Source organism: Microtus oregoni, unplaced genomic scaffold, assembly GCF_018167655.1.
Source record: "Microtus oregoni isolate MIOR12 unplaced genomic scaffold, Mior012 000016F_ref0000370, whole genome shotgun sequence".
NCBI lineage: Eukaryota > Metazoa > Chordata > Mammalia > Rodentia > Cricetidae > Microtus > Microtus oregoni.
In genome coordinates, this window is record NW_024543075.1 from 13,451,050 (window position 1) to 13,467,455 (window position 16,406).

At 43.4% G+C, this 16,406-nt stretch overlaps 1 protein-coding gene across 1 annotated transcript; it reads right to left on the reverse strand.

Annotated features, from left to right (window-relative positions):
• Positions 1-1,890: 1,890 nt before the first annotated feature.
• Positions 1,891-12,915, reverse strand: Bub3 (BUB3 mitotic checkpoint protein). Its single transcript, XM_041666492.1, has 8 exons — positions 12,763-12,915; positions 12,306-12,500; positions 11,595-11,664; positions 10,037-10,188; positions 7,255-7,413; positions 5,201-5,378; positions 4,873-5,089; positions 1,891-2,698 (listed from the first exon to the last, which is right to left on the reverse strand). The coding sequence occupies exons 2-8, from the start codon at positions 12,498-12,500 to the stop codon at positions 2,689-2,691; spliced, it is 981 nt and encodes a 326-aa protein (XP_041522426.1). The 5' UTR covers positions 12,763-12,915; the 3' UTR covers positions 1,891-2,688.
• Positions 12,916-16,406: the final 3,491 nt, after the last annotated feature.

The window sequence follows — 16,406 nt, forward strand, 5'->3', positions numbered from 1 at the left end:
GAGAAGCCATGGAGCTCAACTACCTGCCTGAACCTTGTGGGTAGGCCTCAAGCCTCGTGGTAAAATAAAAATAGAAATGGGTTAATTTAAGATATAAGAGCTAGATAGCAATACGCTTATGTGATTGGCCAAGCAGTGATTTAAATAATATAGTTTTGGAGTGGTTATTTCGAGTCAGGGCAGCCAGGAACGAACAAGCAGTCTATGCCAACAGACTTATATAAAAGAATTAAGTCAGTTGACCATCTAATTATGATTTTTTTTTTCAGTGCTGGAGAGCAAACCCAAGGCCTCACAAACAGTACTAGGTGCCCTCCCACTGAGCTACTGCCAGCCTGGGGTGAACGTTTAAGCAGACAGAGGTGATTTGCATTCAGACTGTGGCTGGCACACTCTATCTGATAGACTGTACATACTTGTTCCTAAGCTATAAGCTCAGTGTTTCCTTCACAATACATTTGAAGCGACGAAAACTGAGAAAAGACTTTGGCTAGTAACGCAGGGAATTAGGCGCTACAGCCAGAGCTGAAAGCTCAACACCAAGATTCACACTATCTGTCCCAGGAAACAGACCAGATGCTGGAGCAGTGAAGGCCATGCTGTCAGGGCTTGACGATTGGCTCTCCAACACTGACTGAACGAACAAAGCACCTTTGTGCCAACATTCCATACCTGCTTTTGAAGTTCACTGAAGGGAAGCTATCAACGTCCTTCAGCAGTATTAAAAGCAAGGTGAGGTGGTTCACTTAATGAGTAAAGGCCGCCAGGCCAACCCTGACAACCCGAGTTCAATCCCCAGAACCCATACAGTGGAAGAACTGACTCCCACAAGCCGTCCCTTAGCTGCTCCTGGGTGCTGTGGAACACACACACAGAAAAGTAAATGTGTAGTGTGTGCCTTTAATCCCAGCACTCGAGAGGCAGAGAAAGAAAGGTGGATCTCTGCGAGTTCAAAGCCAGCCTGGTCTACAGAGCAAGCTCCAGCATAGGCTTCAAAGCTACAGAGAAACCCTGTCTCAAAGGGAAAAAAAAAGGTTAAATGTGGGCTCTAAAATCCCCAAAAGCTCAAGGCACCAAAGGTGGAGACAAGAAGCACTTCCTACATATTTTGAAAAAGGACCCTTGTTTTGAGCTGTATCGAGGGGCTTCACACAAGAGGTTTTGGTTTTTTAATTCTGCAAGTCATCAAGCAGTTTCTGAGAATTGTAAGCGACAATGCAATCCCTGTAAAATGATGTACGAATGTCACAGCCAGCGCTGCATTGAGATTACACATACGCACCCATCCACCAGATACCCACATGGTCTGTCACACCATTCTGCTGTGTACTCTACTAAAACACAAGAAAACCATCACTCCAGGAGACACAGGGTTAAGGAAAAGACCCTGAGAACAGTAGCAGTCAGCAGAAAGACAGAGTGAAGAAACACTTAAGTATCAGTAAGAAAACCCATTGAAAATGCCAATGTTGGACTGGAGAGATGGCTCAGAGGTTAAGAGCACTGGCTGCTCTTCCAAAGGATCTAGAGTTCAATTCCCAGCACCTACAGAAAGGATCACAACCATCTTGAGCTCCAGTTCCAAGGGATTTAACTGGAGCCCTCTTCTGGCTTCTGAGTGCACTGCACACTGCTGGTGCAGATATTCATGCTGATAAAACACACAAACACATAAAATAAAAATAAGATCTCGAAAAGAAAAGGCCAAGGTAAACTACACCTGGGAAACTGGAGGTAAAAGTAGCTGCAAAATAAACAGGCGAATCGAGAGGGTGAGCTGGCCAAGTAGTAGAGGGGAGACAGGGAGACATTTTAAGGGACAGAAGAGAGTCTAAACGAAACCATCAGAAGGTTTCTCAAACCACATAAAACACAAGTCCATAGCATGGCTTTAATTTGGTTATCTTTATTACAATGTTTGGAATTTATGCTCTACTCTCAATCAAGTGGTTATGACCTTACAAAGCACATAATCCCACCATAGGACCAATGCTACTACAGCATTGGCTGTTACATCACTTGGATGGAGAGTGTGACGGCTAAGTCCAGAAGGGCCTGTCATTTGGTTCTCTGCAGAGGATGTTACCATCAGCACAGGGACACATGAGCTCTACAGCACTGACATTGGCAGTCGGTGCCCATCCTGAGGGAAGCTGTAGAGATGGTTCACAGGCCTCACTGATCGGCCAAAGAAACACAAGCAAAATGGCTGAATGAACTCACATGGATTCTTTACCCAGGGCTGGATTCCCAATGTACGAGAGCAGACATAAATAAATGAAGCAGAGAACATTTAAACATGTCCTTGATGAAGAGCACTTTGTCTAAGAAGACTCGTTATACAGTAAATGACAATAATTAGCAAAGTCTTTAAAAACACCCAACTTTTAAAAGTTCCCAAATATCTGATTTATTTGACAGCAGAAAAATATTAACAGTTTTAGATAGTGCTACAAAGAGCTGGAGCATTAACAACAGCAACAGGAATTACTTAGGGACAGGAGCATCCAACTACTGTACAAGGGCACGGAGCCTCCCACCCCAAACAATTACAGAGTACACAGAGACATTTCTGTTGACAGGAGACAGAGAAACCCAAAACTAGACAAACTAGACGGAGTCCGGGGACTACAAGCAGCCCCTGGGGGAAGCAAGTGTTGGCAGGAAGTGAAGCTTTCTACCAGATGATCACGTGGACCTGCAATGAAGAAAACACAGTTCAAGGGACCACTCAGACTGCATGCTAAATTCTCTCTGAAAATCTCACAAAATAAAAATAAGACTTTTCTCTGTACCAAAAGAATTTTTTAAAAAATACACTATGGGTAAAATAAGCCTCAGTAAAGGCCTAAGTCCTCTTCAGAGACGCGCCTTCACAAATAACACACATCAGAACAAGTCTGCCAACAGAAACACTGAACTACTTAAGACAGGCCAAGCTAAGTTCGTGTTCTGCTACAAGACATTACATCAAAATGAATCCCATTCGCACTATAATTTTTTCTTTTTAACCTTTAATCACCAGCGGCTGGGCAACTGAAATGGACATGAGAACTATATAAATGTCAGAGAAATATGTAAACCTCATTAATGTTTCCAAAAATTCATTTAGAGATAGAAACAGGTCCAGATAGATGCCTGTCTAAATGTACTGCAATTACGTTACAGTGACTTTCCCAAATGCACAGATATGCTCTGTCTTCTCTCAGCTCATTACTGACTCAAACAATTTGCCCTTCTGGGATCAATTGTTTGCTAATAAATAATTGTTTACAGTCACAAAATGATGTTAGGAGGGTTTCTTATTAGTTTTCCTCCTGCACCCTAATAAGATTGAAAACTAGCTGAGTCCCAAGAGTCTAACCTTAACCTCGCTTTGTTTAACAGCCCAGGAAATGATGAACCATCTGCTTCAGAAAATAATGGACGGCCAAGAGGAAATATTGTTTAATTGTAGATTAACCTCCTCAGGAGGCAGTCTGAAGCAGCTTTCGAATTACCAACTATCACCAGCAAAGAAATCAATGGCTCAAGAGCCTTTTCCTCTACCATTTAAGGTCCAGAAAGAACACAAAGGGATTTTTATTACTTCTATTTACAAACATTTATTTCCACAGCAGAAACAAAAATCAAGGTCAAAACTGCTTCTCTCTCAAAAGTGCGGCCACTGCCCTCCAATCCTGTCTGCCCAAATATCTCTAATGTAGCAAAACCATCAAAAGAGAAAAAACAAGAAAACCCCATTTTCCTTTATTTTCAAGTTCTTAAAAAAATTAAAATGAGTATTTCCCTGATTTCTGTGTTAATATTTATAAATCCACCACTGGGGAGGACCAACTGTTTTATTAGCATCAACAGGGCACTTAAGCAAATGAAATCTTGTCAAGAACATGGTGACCTACAAGTTCAAAAGGAAAAAGAACAGCATGAGATCAAAATGGCCGACTAGGACAAGAAACAGAAAAGTGACAGAGTAAATACAAACACAGCCCTTTATCCAACAGGCTCCACATCTTAACACATCTCTACAGTCCAGCCTGCAAAAGCGCAGACACTACTCCTCGTTAGATGCTCTGCTCCTACAGAGAGAGGCCCAACAAATTTAGCAAGGGCACCTCAGAAAATTACAGAAGTCCAACACACATTTACTTAATACAAACCCTCCCTGAGGATTTCCTCCGAGGACCTGAGAGCAAGGACAAGGAGGAGGACAAGATACATGGGGCAGCCACTGCACGTTGTACGTTGTGCCTACGCCTCTCTCAGAGCCTAGAAGAGGTTGCTAAATAAGACTCTGTCCCACTGCTGCCAAAAAGCCTAGATGGCACCTCCAGTCAACAGTTAAGACCTAGAAACATCTATGAAAGTTTCAGAAGTAAAGAGATCTATCTGCTGTGCTAGGCAAGGCCATATTACTCTGTCTCCAATAAAACCCAAAGGTCATTCACTTCTGTAAATATTACAGAAACAATCTCTGGAGAGGGATGGGTTTTTTGTTTTTTTTTTTGGCAGTTCAAATTCTTAAATATCTTAAATAGAATTTACTAAAATAAATTATTCTTGAATTCCTCAACTTAATTTTAAAGCAATGAGCTCGTAGTAACTCCAGAGATTCAAATAATAGAGCCTATTCAAGAAGAATGAGAGTTTGACATTCTTCTCTACAAAACAACTAGGCACAATTTTATCCATCAGACGTCTATCAACCTACGGATATTGAAAGCTTGGGAGAACAAGATAAAATCAATTCCAACCCTACAGTCAGCTGTAATATCGAGCAGGCATCAACAACGCTATTCATGAATTTGGAAAAATTAATAAGTCCTGGGCTGAATGCAAGAAAAGGCTTCAATCCAGGTGAAGCATACTCACTTGGGCTTTGTTTCTGCATCTGTCACTTGGCGAATGAAGATACCATCTTCAGGATGCTCCATGTCATCCATTTCATACATGTAGGACGAAGCTATTGCAAGCGTAGTTCCGTCATTACTGAAGGCAAGCGACGCAATGCTAGTGGGGTATCGGTGGAACTGGCATAGTCGCTTTTTGTTAAACGGATCCCAAATATTTACAAATCCATCAGAACCACCTGCAAGTAATGTGACTTGTTAATATGGCTCTGTGTACGGAAGCGGAGAGCAACTCTTAGGATTCTGCCTGAGTCTCAAAGCTCAGCTCAGGCCCGCGGGTCATACTTCACCTGTGGCAAACGTATTGTGGATATTGTGGAAGGAAATGGCGTTGACTGGGTAAATCTGCTCAATGTTGTTTTCCTTTAGCCTGTGACACTTGAAGGCATACTTCTTCTTCTGAACCTCGGGGCTTGGGTCCAGGTATTCTACCGCCACTCGGCCTTCAATGGAGCTCAACACATAACCCTGCCGAGAGAGCGGAGGTCCAAAATGGCAAAAACCTGCCTTCCACAGAGCACACGAGGTCCTCAATTCAATCCATAAAGACAACTATTTCAGAAATCAAAGTTCAGCTGGGTTTAATAAAGGACTGACTGCCATGCCATCTCTATAGACACCTGCTTTGTAAGACCTGGCGCCACCCTTGCTGGCTTCCTCTCTCCACACTATCAGTACCTAGCACACTGAAACCAAAAATGACTTGTTCTGTCAAATCTAAAAAACTTCTAAGTTTTAGTATCCTTTGTCTCCTGCCCTGACGGGGACTACAACCTGTTGCCGCAGGTAAAACCCCTCTGCACCTTTAACTCTAAGCACTGTGCCCCCTCACTGGGAGGATGCACCAGTGATCCTGTTCCAGCTCGGCTGGCCCGCCTCTGCGTTTACTACTGAGTCAGGTTTGCATAAACCAGACTGTGAGCAACAGTCACGAGGGCGCCCCGGTTTCAAACCGTCTTTCATCGTCCCTTGAAATAACAACATATTTTTAAAAAAGATAATGCAATGATTATGAAACATACTTTTTACATCTTTATATTTTAGTCCAGATATTTCAAAAAGTTATTCCCAAAAACTGCTCACAGAAAATGAATTCAACGTAATCCAATTTTTATTATTTATGTGTATGCACGTGTGTATAGAGGCACTTATGAATGGAGGTCAGAGGGCAACCTGCAACTGTCAGTTCTCTCCTTCCACCACATGGGTCCCAGGGGTAGAACTCGGGCATCAGTCTTGGCAGCAAGCACCTTTGCGCACTGAGCCATCTCCATTTTTTTAAAAAATAAAATCCTATTTTAAGCGTTCATCATAAAAGCAAAGATAATCCTACAGAAAAATTTAAACATAAAGACAAAATATTTCTGTAATGCAAGTATGTTTCAATCACATTTCAAACTCTCCAAGTTTCACTAACTGCAGCTGACTGTCTTTAATTCAAGAACAGTAACCACCACTTGAGACTCAAGGTGAGACAAGGGGCCAAGAGAACTGACTTCCTGCTCCACGTTCCACAGCAGCTGAAGGACAGCCCTGATTCCAAATGCATCTACTGCTTTAAGTGAGGCTTTCTCTAAAAAAAAAAAAAAAAAAAAAAAAAAAAAAATCCTGCAGCTGCTCACCTCACAACAACTGCCCTTGTATTTCTTGAGACAGTGTCTCACTTTATAGCCCATGATGGCCTTGAACTCACACTCTTCCTGCTTCAGGCTGCTAAGATTATAGGAGTAGGCCAGTGAGGCTAACCTCCCCTTATAGCTTTAAGGACTGCAAATAAAAGGTAGCTTACTAATTTTTTTTTAAGTAAAGATGGAAGGAGACCCACTCAGTACACGAGAGACACTCTACCTCATCTCAGCGGCATTCTTATTAAAAAGAAAGAAAAAAAATATTAAAGCTCTCTTGTTAAGTGAGAGAGAAACAACCCTGATAATATCAGGATTAAAAAACCACAAAGGCAAGCAGGCATCCATATCTACAATCCCAGCCTCGGAGAAGCTGAGGCTAAAGGAGTGTAAAAATGACACCAACCTGAGCTACATTAAAAAAAAAAAAAGGAAACTCTATAAACTTAAATTTCCAAACTTAAGCTTTGATTGGCGTATAAATTGGGATATGTTAAACTCTTTGATACTGCATACTTACTGAGCATCCCACACCAAAACCATCAATAAGAAAGGCATCTCTTCAAAGCACTTGGCCATCAACACTTCCCTAAAATGTGGGGTTATTATTCTCCTCTAACCTTCAGTTGCCATTAAAGAATTAAAAAGAGCAGACCTAAGGCAAATTGTAAATCACCACGACTTGGAAATTCAGGGAAGGGAGCTGAGGGGACCAGTACCTGCTTGTTTGGGAAGGCGCGGATGCAGCGCGTCTGATACTTCAGGCTGGACTCCCTGCGCTGCTGCACATAGCCCATATTCCTCAGGTCCCAGACCAGCACCCGGCGGCCTGCTGTACCCACAATCAGCCTGTCCCCGGACACTGACAAGGTGTACACCTTTTAGGAAACATCAAAACTCAATAATCATCATCTACTTCCTGAAAAATAACATTTTGCTCACAAAGTCCATCTAATCCTAAAACCATAAAAAAGACCGTGTTCCCAGAGCAGGCGTCCACTTTAGTCAGGAGTGAGGTGACTTAGTCAAACTTGGCACACACACAAACACCAAGTATGAAGTACACTCCAGCTAAGGGTATAGACACTTTTAAAGACAAAACACTCGTTGTTATGACATTTCCCCCAAAATTTCTTGACTCATTTAAGATAAAAGTATTAAACCCACTCAAAACAAAACAACAGAGTCAAAATGCCTTTTGGCTTTTTGTAAAAGAATCATTTTCATTTTTTTCTATGACCAGACCAGCTTTTCAAAGACTTCATCTGGCGACTCAAACTCTCGCTGTTCCCCGAGGGAAAGGCCTTTGGAGGAACAGTGAAGAAGGCGTCACTAGCAGGCCGACTTGTGGCTTTGCAGGCACAAACTCATAGGGAAAGATAAGGACAGCTGCCTTGCACGTAGCAGAGCTGACCCTTAGGCTCTGATGTCATCATGTTCAACGTTCAAAGAAGGAAGCTCAGCTTACAGGAACAAAAAAAAACCTAAGGCATTTTATCCCCTGAAAATATCTTTTTCCCCGTCATAATGTCTTTCCTTCAATATTTAAGCCTCCACAAAAATATTTTTGTTAGAAATCGTAAATTTCCTGCAAGCAGAACATTTAGAAGCTTACATACAAACAAAATTTTACGTAGATACCAGAAGGAGCAAATTCACAAAGGAGCAGCAGCAAAGTGTCTTCCTAACCTAAGTCATATCCTTAAAAATCTAGACCTGAGGTCTTTAACAGAGGTTATTGTTGACTGTCAACCCCTGTTGAATTGCTATTCAAAAATGTAAAAGAACCATGATACTGTAAGACTTCCTTTTAACCCTCAATAACCAAGCCATATAGTTGATAATCACCAGTATACTAACTACAGGTCACAATACAATGCCCAAACAGTAGCCACTACAATCTGACATTAAAACCTAAAAACTAATGCAACTCAAAGAAAAATAAGAATCTAAAAAATTGAAATATTAAGTAATTATTGCATACTTATGAGAACATTGTAATATATGTTTATTCAGAAAGCCAGTATTTTTCAAAAAGAAAATTCATCTACAATATATGAAGTGCTAAACTTAAAAAATAACCAGAAAGCAATCAATTTATAATGGTACAATTGTATCAAGAATTACCTTAAATCTTTACTATACAGGTGACACGCAAGCTTCTGAAACTGCTTTCTGTCCCCGCTGATCATCAATCAGGGAAAACCACTGTCATGCTACTGACGAGGTGTATACATTTATCAAAGAGAGTATTAAAAACGGCGACATAATGAACCTCCTGAACCAATAAGCAGCTTGATTCAGTGTGGCTGTCCATTATATGATATTCTGTAGACCATTCGTCACCGTTCTTAACATGTTACATACAACCATACATCAAAACTAGAAACAATGCAATTATTTTATTCTGAACAAAGGTCTTGCCAGGAATGGATTCGACTGTGACGTGACACAAATAATGGCTCTTTGGTTGCACTGCGGTGTCTGATGCCGGCTAACAGGGCAAACAGCGGATTTACACGAGGGAAGAACGCCAGTGAAGAACACCTTCAAACTGGTACAACAACCCGTCCTTGAAATTAACCGCCACCTGACAAGTCTGATGAGGACACAGCTGAAGTATGTTTATCAAACAGATCAACAAGTCAGAAGACACAAAGTTGGTTTCCAAAAGCTCCACTCACAGGAGGGAGAATCCGTTCTCTCCAGGAACAGGACCCCTGATAGGTTATCCAATCCTAAGAGGTCAGCCAGAAACACACGGATAAACAAACACCACTAACGGACTCAGGAGCTAGTGTGTGTGTTCACATGTGTGTGTGTGTATAAAACAGTCAAATTACAGAAGAGGCCATGACCTGAGAGTGAGTGGAGGGGCGGAAAATATGTAAATATAGTGTACTCAAGTACAAAATTCTCAAAAAAAAAAAAATCATAGATACAAATGGAAGGTAGAGACTGTCAATCTGGACTGAAATAACAAAATAACAACAACAACAAAACCAAGACCCAACTATGACTGTCTATGGGAAAAAAACAATTTAGATTCCAAATGTTTAAAAGCTCCATTTACTACAAGCCTTCAAATGACATCTGCCAGCGTTTAAATACACACATAGCAATAAAAGCCAGAGAACACAGTTCTCACTCAAGTTGAAATGATAACCCTTTCATCGTCAACGCCCCAACTGCTGTGGGCTGTCAAGCCGAGGTTAGGACAACCGGTCTCTGTACACAGCTTCTCCGAAAAGACAGTGACTCAGACCTCACAATACATGGAGTGAGAATTTAAGTCGTGCTCTCCAGCCCAAGTTTAACACCTGACAGAAAAAGGACGGCCAAAAATTTAAGTGAATTCCCTTCACTTTAAAGCATTTCTGTGTAGTTAGGTTTCTAAGAGACTGCCAGTTCTTAACCTTTGCAACAGCATATCCATCAAACATGCACCAAAACAAACCACCCCGATGAGCACAGCAGCCCTGATGAGCATGAAAACCCTACCTTTTCCGGCTGAGAGAAGGTGCCAGCATTACAAGGAGTTCTGGGATCCCACAGTTTAACTGTCTGATCCCAACTTCCAGTAACCATGACGTTCACTTCCGGACAGTATTCCACACATCTGATAGGAGCATCATGCGTTCCGACAAGATTTTCTATTGCAAAGAAAAATAAAATAAAAACAGCACATATAGCTTTGCCATCTCAACTAACTGGGATACCTTAAGTGAACTATCGGGACATTCAACTGAAATGAATTTGTCTCCATCAACTCCACAGGAATGTCTGCATGTGAGGTCTTCTCTAATTTACCCCACACTGCCTAGTCAAAGCCACAGCAGAAGGGAGCACAGCTGCCTTCAATCTCCAACTGCTTTAAGATGGTGCGTGCTTATCAACGTGATCCTAGGTTTTATAAGAAAACTGGGTTAACTCTAGGCCAGATTTGGTACATTGTAGGTGCTCAAGAAATACTTGCTGAATGCAGCAATGAGTGGAGCTCTCTGGTTTCCTGTACCCTGACAACACTTTCCTCACATTGAGCCAACGCCTGGAAGAAATGGTTACAGGATTTGAGAGCTGAGGGGGTCTTCCAGCTAATTCACTTTGTTCTCATGGTAAGGTCAGATTTCCACTACATAGTTTCTTTTCTGTCAACCTCAACCTTCACAGTATCTCATCTGTTCACTTGGTTAACATCTATTAAATATCTACAACGTGCCAAAACCCATGTGACATAAAGATAAAAGGATGACTAGCAGGTCTGGGGATGAAGCTCAGAGAGAGCACTTGCCTAGCATGTATACAACACCCGCCCTCCTCCCCAAAAAAAATCACTTTCATACAGAAGCCTCTTCCAATGAAATACTGCTCTTTTTCTCCTTGAAACAATCACGTAGCCTAGGCTGGCCTCAAACCGGCTGTGTAGCTGAGGCTGGCCTTCAATTTCTGATCCTCCTGCCTCCCCCTTCCCAGTGCTGGGATTACAGGACCACCACCACACCCAACACAGAGATGCTTCTCTGTCCATCTTCCCTTTGTTCGACATAGCCTCCAGGTAGTTACATCAGGACACCCTGACGTCTCCTTCAAGTATAGCTGCATCCAATAGAGCAAACAAGCTCAGGGAACTTTCTTTTCTGGGCTCCATTCCAATTTCTGCCTCAGTGAAATCATGAAAACTCATAAGAAACGTTTTTACACTGGCTACTGGGCTGTGCCTTTAAAACACACTTTTCCTTAGTTTGCAAGGAGAGCACCCTAAGATATCAAACAGTCCTGGGAAATCCTGACATGGAACCAGTCCACTTTTAAAGACTTGTAAAGGTGATGGTCAAATGTGTAAGCAACACTCTGGGCAAACACTTGAGACAGTGTTCAAAATGGGTTTGACTGCGAAATGTACACTCCGTTTGTGCTAACTTAATTCCCATTTAAAATGCCTATTACCAAAGCCACTGTTCACCTTCACCTAAGCACTGGAACCAACTACTCATCCGAAGCAAGCCTTTCCGCACTAATACACCAGCAAAGGAAAACTGGTCAAGTGTGGCAGTGTTACCTTGATCAGTGTTCAAATCATGCATTTTCAGTTGATGATCTAATCCTCCACTCCAGGCGTGCGTTGGATCCTACAAAGTAAAGTTTGGTTTTGGTTGGTTTGTTTGTTTTGAGAAGACAGGTTGTCACTAGTAGCCCCCGTGGTCCTGGAACTCACTACAAAGGACAGGCTGGCTTCAAAACTCAAGAGATCTGCCTGCCTCTGCCTCTGGGTTTAAAGGCTTGGCCACCACGTCCAGCCCCGTAAATTTTGAACCATTTCAAAGTTACAAAGCTTTAGCAAGCATTTCAAAATTGCTATTTCTACAGTCAACTGTTGGGTTATGTCTAGTGACAGACACTAAGAAGTAAACAAAAATGCAAGTGGTCTCCAAAATGAACAAAGTGTAGCTTTATCACGAGGGGCACCAGCAGCTAACTAGATGATATTCACTCCTTTCAATCATTCCTTCTAATAAGTTGCTAAATTAGTATTGCTGAGAATTTCAAATACAATTATCTTATGTTTAGAAAGTTCATCCAAGTCTGAACTTGAAAAGGAAGATTGAAACTGCGAAGAAAGGCGAAACACAAATGAACCGTGGCAGTAGGCTCAAACCAGGCTAAAGAGAAGCATTCCAGAACATTATGAACTGCCCCAACACTCCAAATCGTGTATGGGATGCTATACTAACTCGGTAGGGGGACAGGAGCAGAAACTGAGTCCACCTACGTAGAAGGCGCAGTCCAGGACAGCACCAGTGTGCTGGTACTTGAGTCGCATGGAGTTGGCGGGCACATCGTAGAGGCGCACAGACGTATCCCAGGAGGAGACCAGGAGGAACTGGGAGGTGTTGGGGCTGAACTTGACCGAGGAGATGCCATCCTCGGGTGGCTGGTTCAGATTGAACTCGTTCGAACCCGTCATCTGCAGAACAAACGTTAAGTCTGAGTCCCTTACCGGAGAAAGAGAGGCCCGTCCGGGTTTGCGCCTGCGCAGAGCCGGGCTCGGCCGTACTCTAGACCAGGCGCCATCCGGCTCCCACCGAGCTCTACCCGGCCGGGCCTCCTTCCCTGCCCGCGGATCCCCCAAATAATACACAATGAAGGCCAACAGGATCCCTCTGTGCACCCACCCACCGGCTACAGGCGGCAAACCCCGCTCCACCCGCCCTTGTTCGGACCTCTACCTTGTATTCGCCAAAGCAACGTTTCCACACCGGCCAGTAACACACTGCTTCCCTCCGAGCACTCCCAGGCTAGCGGAGGAGGCGGAGAGGAAGCTCCGGAGCAGGCCTATCATTGGCTGATTTCAAACGCCAACGGCTCGATCTCGGCCGCTAATTGGTTCGGTCTGCTGCTCGAGTCTTTACCGTAGTCATCTTGTTCCGGCTCAAAGGGAAACCGCGGTTTTTTCCGTTCACGGTGTCTCAGTACCACCACGCAGAGGTTACGTCGCCGAAGCTGAGCATAGAAACTACAACTCCCAAGTATGCTCAGGTCAGGGAGGCACTCACGCCCGCCCACATTTGTACGCGGCATGCTGGGAGGTGTAGTCTTCCTGGTGCTGCCTGCTGGACCAGACACAGACTAGGAGGCAGGAAAGATGTTTTACCTTGCTCTGGCTGTGTGACAGCCTTCTCTGTCTCTCAGACACAGAATCCCGTTTTGGTTGATACTACTATATAACTAAATTAACATTTTCTATCTGGGCATGCACATACCCCTGGAATTAACCCAATCTGGACATACTGGAGAAAATAGGTTCTGATCAAATGCACTATTTGCCTTCATTTTTCTGGGGTTTTCCTCTGTGATTAGAGTCCCATTTCCCTTGCTGTCTAGTGATCTCATAGGAACTAGCCCTTATTTCTATTGTTTTTAAATCTCTCTACAATTTTCAAGCACCTGAATGCTGGGCCTGGCAAGAGGCTCTGGGGGATACAAATTCTATCAAACTACTTCTTGTTTTTAAAGAGTCTCGCATCCCAAAAGGTAAACAGAGTAGGACATGGAGACTTGCGATGTTTAAAGCTCAAGCAGAATTTTTTAGGGATGTTCATCATAGGTCCTAGACTGTGGCTGTCCTCTCCCTTCTACCCTGCCATGCCATGGGAGTTGCGGGCTCGGGTGGCTGCATTTTCTGTTTCTAAAATCCTCCAGAGATATGAGAATCAAAGGAGTCACAATGGTTTGGGTTCTGTGAAAAGAAAAGTGGTACTTGACAGGCAGAATGTAGTGGCTGCATACTCACATGCAAAATATGACTCTGCATTTCTATTTAACCCTTGCTGCGACTTCTTTTCCACTGCCCTCTCTTCTGTGAGACAGTCTTTTTTACTTTGGAATTTTGCATGAAGTAGAAAGTTGTTGCTAGGATTAAGCTACACACACACACACACACACACACACACACTCACACACTCACACACACACACGCAACCTTTCTCCTATTGCCCTGATGATAATTATTATTACAGCTAAAATATTCTGGACCTCTTCCCTCTTCCGATAGTTCTAGTATTTGGTTCTCTCTCTCTCTCTCTCTCTCTCTCTCTTTCTCTCCTCTTTCAACAAATCAATGGCCAAGTTCAATTTTTTTTAAATACACTGAGTTGTTTTGCATTCTAACGTTAGCAAAATAATTTCCCCTCTTGACTTATTTGCTTCTCTTTCCCAGTTGTTTATTTAATTCTATTAGTGTTTCCAGATTCTGAGCATAAATTACCTGCTAATAAAATCTAAGTGTATTTCATTATCCAGTGTGTGTATGATTCAGGTCCCTCTGGCCATGCAGTTGCAGCCCAACTCTATTTGAGTTTTAAGAAACGTCAATCTTTTAAATCAAGTTTAGAGCCCGAAAGGAGATGGGACTATTTTGCTGATTATTCAAATGAATTGATAGACTTGAGATGGGAAATCTGGCAACAGCAGAGTCTTGAATATCCACAACACAAAGGTAAAGCGTGCCTGTAATAATATCCAGTCACCTGTTGGAAGAACTCTTAGGAACTAATTGCAGAGTTGGGTCACCTGTCACAGCTAATGTCTGGGTGAGTGAAGAGAGTCACATATGTTCTGTATGACAACTGGGGAAATGGTCATTGCCTAAAATACTAAGGACAAACTTGAATCACTATGTGCGGCCAGTGACCTGAGGAAGTCACTATCTATAGAGAACGCCAGCCTGAGGAGAACATGGTGACCCACACTGTTAAGTCCATCAGCCAATTATAATCTACTGAAATTTGCAGACCAAAATTATCTGAATGGAATACTCCTTTACAAGATGTTCCTCTGGAGCAATTTGGTTGTTTCTGTGTGGAATGTCCAAAGAATGCTGTCAGGGGAAGAATGCAAAGAGATTACCAAGCGTGGTGACAACTTTAGTGGGATAAGATACACACATCCAATAAATCAGAAGAGAACCGATGTTCTCTCTCTCTGACCACCAGATTTAGTGTAGATTCTCAGCTGTGTTGGGGCCTCAACAAATACTTGCAATAATACTTGAAATAAATACAAGTGGACCAACCTAATATTGGCAGGTGCATTCTTGAGTAGCATCCATCTGACGTCATCTTGGAGTAGTTGCGGGGGTTTCTGGAATATAACATGATAAGAAGAAAATGGGCAATATCAGAGCAAATGTCTTCGACCGGGCGTTTTACGCGGAATAGTATGGGTCATGTAAGCATTTGTATTCTGTGTATATCTAGAAAATGCAAGTCATTTCGATGCCTCTTGGCACAGAGACAGATCCACTCAGGCCAATGTTTTTTTCTCAAGAAAGAATAGGGCCCTGCTGCTGCCGACTCCTAACTCCTTGCACCCGGTCAACCACTGAAGGGAGGTAGGAGGACCTAGAAACTCCACCTGAGCCTTCTTCATACACTTCTGCATACACTTCCGACGTTTAACAAGGAACAGGTGGCTGCTCTCAAAACGGAGAGAAATAACCGGCTGCGCTTTGCATGATTCTGGTGCTGCTGTTCTCTGAGTGTAGCGTCTCCCCAGCTCCTGCATGGAGCTGATAACCGCAGTCCGGTCCGTAGGTGCCTCCACTGCACCTCAGGGTTCAAGTCAGAAACAGCCGCAGCTTGCTGGCCAGTGATCATTTAGCCACTCAAAGGGCAAATTTAACAACAAAAAAGTGTCGGGAAGCGCCTGCTCGGTGAATCCCTCCATCGAAATGTGGCCTTTAGTTAGGCATCACCTCCCGCTCCTCGGAGAATTGCGCGTGGCCGCAAGCGGGTCGCGTGGGGCTTTGGACCCAAGCAGACGCTTTCTCATATATACTACGTCTTACTCTGCGAAGGAGGACGCCAACGCGGCACTCGGGGCTTCGGCCATTCGTGGAGTGCCCAGCTTCAGTCTAGCTCAAGTCGATCCCAGCACCAGGGAGAGTGTCACCTTCTTGCCTGATTTTTTCCCAGAGGCAACCCCGTCAGCATCCAGACCCGCCTCTCCGCCTTTGTCTTTTTCGGCACGAGCTCGGGATCTCGATTCCATCCCGGAGGGAGTGTACCCCAATCGGCACACCTGGATCGTGGGAACTGTGCTGTTCCAGTAAGCAGCTCTAGTCACGTGCTGCCTGGGCAGCCCCAATATCCGACCTTTAACCTCTGAGCCCAACCCCACCCTCACGTAGAGAGCTCAGGATGTTGGTGGTGGGAGGAGGGAAGTGGGGGGGGGTTTGGTGTAGAGAATCTTACATGCTCAGGCACTAAAAATCTAGAAACCACTCCGTGCATTGTATCTCAGGACAATTAATCCTTCCAAAGTTAGCAACCATGTTTAAAACGTTTTATTTTTTTTTCTCTTTAAAAATATT

Bases quoted from the DNA above. Each gene is read 5' to 3' on its own strand.
- Bub3 (XM_041666492.1), bottom strand. From the start codon at position 12,500: ATGACGGGTTCGAACGAGTTCAATCTGAACCAGCCACCCGAGGATGGC. The intron at 7,414-10,036 runs GTAGGGTTTTCA...GTTTCCTAAAAG, and splicing joins CCTTCTCTCAGCCGGAAAAG to GTGTACACCTTGTCAGTGTC. The intron at 5,090-5,200 runs GTGAAGTATGAC...CATTACTTGCAG, and splicing joins CCACAATACGTTTGCCACAG to GTGGTTCTGATGGATTTGTA.